The sequence below is a fragment of the Protomyctophum bolini genome (assembly GCF_963924005.1).
Source record: "Protomyctophum bolini genome assembly, chromosome: 4".
Lineage (NCBI taxonomy): Eukaryota > Metazoa > Chordata > Actinopteri > Myctophiformes > Myctophidae > Protomyctophum > Protomyctophum bolini.
Genome location: NC_137865.1, coordinates 7652038 through 7658017, shown reverse-complemented (window position 1 = coordinate 7658017; position 5980 = coordinate 7652038). Strand labels below are relative to the sequence as shown.

Below are 5980 nucleotides of genomic sequence, written 5' to 3'. Positions count from 1 at the left end.
AGGAATGACCATCTCTTGTTACTCTCTGTACTCCTGACCAGGGCCGGCTGTAGCCTGGCCCACTAGGGTGGGCAGGACGAATATATGGGGGTGCATCCCGCACGCACCGCATAGCATAATAATCCCCCGAAATGCATAGAAAACTATGCTATCATCTCAGATTATCCATCTATCCATTTTCTCCTTCTTTGACCAATAGTAACCCAATTTCCATCCGCACCCCGTTGGCAGTGGCGTGCACATGCAGACATTTGGAGGGGCAGGTGCTCAAGTGAAGAAAAAGAAAGGGCACCTTGTGGAGCGCGTGGAACCACCGGTTGCCTATACATTTTGGAGCATACATAATATATTGGAAGCTTTTAATCCAGAATCAATGTCACCATGGGCCACATACTGTACACTGTACAAAACAGAAATAAAATGAACAAAAAACGAACATTCAAAAGGGCACATTGCTGTCCAGAGGGCAAAAGGGCAGGTGCTCTAGCACCACCCAGTGTCTTATGTGCACGCCACTTCCTGTTGGTTAACACTAACAGCACTTATGGCAAACAGTGTTCAGATGGGTTAAAGTTCTCTGAAAATGCTGCCCACCAAATCAGAACTGATAAATGGTACTGATATTTTGTGGTATGTTTTATCGGCTATAAAATAAATATTCTCCATAACTTTTGATTGGGTGGGCACCACACATTTCGGTGGGGTCTGCACACCCCTGTCCCCTCCAGAACCAGCCCTGGTGGAGATGGAGAGACTGGGAGGCCCCTGCTACTGAAATAAACACACCCCTGTTACCTCCAGAACCAGCCCTGGTGGAGGCGGGGAGACTGGGAGGCCCCTGCTACTGAAATAAACACACCCCTGTTCCCTCCAGAACCAGCCCTGGTGGAGGTGGGGAGACTGGGAGGCCCCTGCTACTGAAATAAACACACCCCTGTCCCCTCCAGAACCAGCCCTGGTGGAGGTGGAGAGACTGGGAGGCCCCTGCTACTGAAATAAACACACCCCTGTCCCCTCCAGAACCAGCCCTGGTGGAGGTGGGGAGACTGGGAGGCCCCTGCTACTGAAATAAACACACCCCTGTTACCTCCAGAACCAGCCCTGGTGGAGGCGGGGAGACTGGGAGGCCCCTGCTACTGAAATAAACACACCCCTGTTCCCTCCAGAACCAGCCCTGGTGGAGGTGGGGAGACTGGGAGGCCCCTGCTACTGAAATAAACACACCCCTGTCCCCTCCAGAAGCAGCCCTGGTGGAGGTGGGGAGACTGGGAGGCCCCTGCTACTGAAATAAACACACCCCTGTCCCCTCCAGAACCAGCCCTGGTGGAGGTGGGGAGACTGGGAGGCCCCTGCTACTGAAATAAACACACTATGGCAATGATTACCGGAATATTGGAATACAGAGATATTTAGCATTGATTAAAAGTAAGAAATCATAAATGAATGGAGAATAAGAAAAAGGAAAGAATATACTGTGTATAAATTGAATTGATAGTCTGTCCAGCGCCTCAGTGAGGTGCATAAAGTTAATGCGAGGCCAAAACAAATAGTATTGGAATACTGTAATCAATAATTGTTCATTTTTAGTGACTGTCCACGTCAAACGGTGAATATCAGCGGTCAAAGGGCTTTTATTGCAGATGATTAAAGTACAGTGTCCTTTGTCCTTTTGGAAATCATGCTTTTAAATTGTTTATGCAGTAGCCTATAAATGAATCTGTCCAACAGCAACACAGTTCCCTAAAAGATAGCCGTCCGTGCCAACTTCATTCCATTCACTGCAATAAAAGTCTTGCTTCACTGCCGTAGTTTACAGTAGTTTGCACACACACACACACACACACACACACACACACACACACACACACACACACACACACACACACACACACACACACACACACACACACACACACACACACACACACACACACACACACACACACACACACACACACACACACACACACACACACACACACACACACAATAATCTTTGATTGGGTGGGCAGGATGCCCCCCCTTAGAAGTTAGAACCGGCCTTGCTCCTGACAGTATACAAGATGTGTGGGACATGTGTGTAGGGAGTGCTGGGGGAAGCTCTCTCCGGTGTGATGACATACAATAAAATAATAGAGTTTGAATCCTGATGGTCGTGGTCGAGTCCTGTATTCTCTTAATTTTTAAATAAAACATTGAAAACTGCCATTACAAATAGCAGGAGAAAGACTGGAATCCTGCACACTGTCTTCACTTAATAGCCTACAGATTTTTTTCTTTTTGAAATAACATTTTCTATTGAAATAATTGTATTGAAGCATATCAGGCCTGATGAAGGTCTGTTGGACTAGGCCGCTATTAACTGCAGGCTGAGATCAACCCAGTAGATGGTGCTGTTGCTCTGTCACTGATTCAATTTCAGTCATGCATTGAAAGAGAGGATGCAAAAGAACATATCCATACAGTAGGCCTACGTATTGAAATAATACATACACTAATTTCCAAAGAAGACAAGACTTAAATTGACAAAATCATAATCTATTGCTATCAGCATAGATTATGTTTGATTAAAAACCATTAAATAAACCAGAACAAGGCTCACCTGTCTCCAGTTAGGTTAATCGGTAGGCTACAACAGGACATTCAGCTAGCGTCTCAGTGTAGGAACTTGGAAGGATTCTGAACATAGCCCAATAAAGTAGAGTAGGCCTATGGGTCAATTGCATGTTGTTCTCCCCATATCACTACCAGCTCTGTAATAAATTAAAAAACGGAAGAAGGCAGAAGAATGACTAATCAATAATTATTCCTGTGTCTCCTGCTTCCTCGTCAGTTCCAGGTGTGTCAGGAAGGAGGGCGTGGTCAGTAGAGAAGTTAAAAGGTTGAGTTGAACCAAATACAACTGAGACTGCTAAGTGAATAACAAGAAGGAGGCTTTTTAGTGCTGCTCTGTGTGATATGTTGGAAATTAACAGAATGGGGAGGTGAGGCGAGGCAAGCTTTTTTCTTAATATAATGGATGTATGCATGGCCAAATTGCATGTCGAATTGCAGGTCCTTGATATGAAAATGTTTGAACAACGTTGGGTGATGTACAGTGGTTGACTAAGCAGGCTACACTTACAATAGCCTATAGGCCTTTTATTTGAAAACGTATAGGCCTAAGTTACTTTGTAGATCCACGTTCAACCCAGATTCGGCTCAAACAAGGGGTTAAATATATTTTTTGCTCCTATGCCACTAAAATGTGGAACACCCTACCAACAGCCGTTAAGAAATGTGAATCCCTAGACTCCTTTAAAACCGCTCTCAAAGCGCACTTACAGGCGGCTGCTATTAAAAACTGGCCCTTGTAAAAAAGTTAAAGGCCCTTTCCATACACTCTGCCCCCATTAAAAAAAACTTTCTAACTGATGTTTTTTTTTTTTTTTTTACATGGGTGCATATTTGTCTTTAAATCCATCAACCGCTTATCCGTAGTCGGGTCGCGGGGGGGCAACAGCTCCACCAGAGTGCTCCAGACTTCCCTCTCCAGAGCAACATTGGTGACTTCCTCCTGGGGAGACGTTCCAACGCCAGTGAGTCGATGTGTTTCCTCCAACTGCGCCTTGGTCTACCCCGGGGTCTCCTTTCCAGTGGGACGTGCATCGAGGACCTCCCTAGGGAGACGCCCGAGAGGCATCCTAACCAGATGCCCGAACCACCGAAGCTGGCTCCTTTCCAGGCGAAGGAGCAGCGGTTCTACTCCGAGTCTCTCTCGTATGACTGAACTTCTCACCCTATCTCTAAGGGAGATGCCAGCCACCCGTCGAAGAAAACCCATTTCGGCCGCTTGAATTCACGACCTAAATTATTTCGGTCATGACCCACACTTCATGACCATATAGGTGAGAGTAGGAAGTGAATGAAGATTGCTCTGTAGACTGAGAGCTTTGCTTTCTGGCTCAACTCTCTTTTCGTCACAACAGTGTGGTACAGCGACTGCAATATCGCCCCTGCCACTCCGATTCTCCGGCTGATCTCCTTTTAAATGATGACTTGAAAATAGAGGTTTTTATGATTTTGTCCTGGTAGCAGAATAGTTTCTGTATTGACCTGTACTTTCATTGAACTGCACCCATTCTACAAGTACAAACTGTGAATAGCGTCTTGGGCCGTTAATCTTTAAAGGGCCCCCATAGCGTGCGTGTGTGCGTGCACGTGACATATTCATCATCCTTTTGGCCTACATTAACAAAATCAATGGCCAATGAAGGGCCCCCCAGGAGCCCTTTTCAGGGCATCAAACCTAGTACCGTGCGGTCCAATGTCTCCGAAGGGCCCCTGGTCCAATGGCTAATTTGTCCCTGGCCACAGGAGACTATTGTTACCCTAACTGTAGGCCCACTGGTGTGTGTGTGTGTGTGTGTGTGTGTGTGTGTGTGTGTGTGTGTGTGTGTGTGTCCATAGCAGGGTAGCAGCAGTGTCCCAGCTCCTGTGTCTGAGCGTCCTGATGACGGCGCTGCAGGTTCATGCAGGTCCTACGGGGGTTGAAGACGACATGCGTTGCTTCTACCTCCCCGTGATGGAGAAGGAGCAGGCTAGCCTGTACTTTGCACCCAGCTTATTCGACATGTTCAAGGACAAGCAGTATCAGTTCATCAAGATCACGTGCCCCTCCTCCCAGGTGTGTTACCACGCCGACGGTCGCTACGGCAACTACAGCGCCCTGTCTTCCAAGGGTTGCGTGGTGAAGGACAAATGCAACCAGGTCGGGAGTGTGCGCTTTAAAGGTACTATTCATTTCAAACATTATTATTTTTTGTTAAGAAATAAGGGGGGTAAACTGGGAACCCCACCCTGACAGCCACTTGGAATTGTAGGCATTACATTTAGTTTTACTCGGTTCCACAGATAAACATTGTGAAAACCCTTAATCCAGATTGTTGATCGGCTATAGTTTCACAATGTTTGTCTCTTGTGTAATTGTCAGTTTGGTTTTAAGGTCTTGACTTAAAGCCATTACATTTTAACTTCAGAAGTGTGCAGATACCATGTTGGTTTGTTTAGGCCAGAGAGAGATGGGGCAAAAATAATGTTTGGGAACCTCTAGATATAGTGCTCATTGCTCACTAACAGGGGTCTCCCCTTAATTATCTCCAGCTCTTTAATAAACAGAAAATACAGTTTGGTTTCAGTTGGGTTACCAGTTTCAACCAATCGAGAGCAAATTAAGTCGCTACATTTTGTTCTCTCCTGATTGAATTGGATTTGAAGGGAATGACCATATCAGATAGAGCCATTTATTAACACTTATTCTAATACAATTTCCCTTCTACACCAGGAGTTGGCTACAGTCAACACTTCAGCTGCTGTGACGACTATAACTTCTGCAACGCTGGCCCATGTGTGATGGCCAAATCCTTCCCTCTCATCCTGACACTGGTGGTGGCTCTTGGCCAGATGCTGTCCAGCTGGTGACAGAGGGGCTGATGTTAGGAACGCCACACAGTGTAACTGTAGTTCTGGGGGTTTCCTGAAAAGCGGCATAACCCTTTTGCGTTTCACTTTTACATAGCTCTGACGCGGCAGCAGATTTAAATCTGCTTTTTTTTAAACAAAGGAGGGTTTCTCCAAAACATTGGGCAGTTCCTCCAAGAGGGTCCCTTTTTTTAAAATTTAGCAAGAAGGTGCGAGTTTAGAATCCCTGTAACGGATATGTTGGATCTTCCCGTTGAACCGAGAAGAGTTCAGATCTAAACTGAAAACAAGGGGTGCGGGAACACCTTTGATGTCCAGGTCTTGGTGCTAACACACCCATAGGCCTGGCTTGCAGTGCGGCTGTTTGGTCAGGTGTCTGCACTGCAAGTATTTTTATGCTGACCGGAACAAGAGAACACCAGATATTCATGTTGTACCAGATGTCAAATTGTATGAATGCATGTTGTACCAGATATCTAATTGTGTATGCATGTTGTACCAGATATGCATGTACCAGAGA

At 46.0% G+C, this 5980-nt stretch overlaps 1 protein-coding gene across 1 annotated transcript; it reads left to right on the top strand.

Annotated features, from left to right (window-relative positions):
• Window positions 1-4492: 4492 nt before the first annotated feature.
• bncr (bouncer) lies at window positions 4493-5460 on the top strand (the record flags this gene model as incomplete). Its single annotated transcript, XM_080761241.1, has 2 exons — window positions 4493-4772; window positions 5324-5460. The coding sequence occupies 2 exons, from the start codon at window positions 4493-4495 to the stop codon at window positions 5458-5460; spliced, it is 417 nt and encodes a 138-aa protein (XP_080617367.1).
• Window positions 5461-5980: the final 520 nt, after the last annotated feature.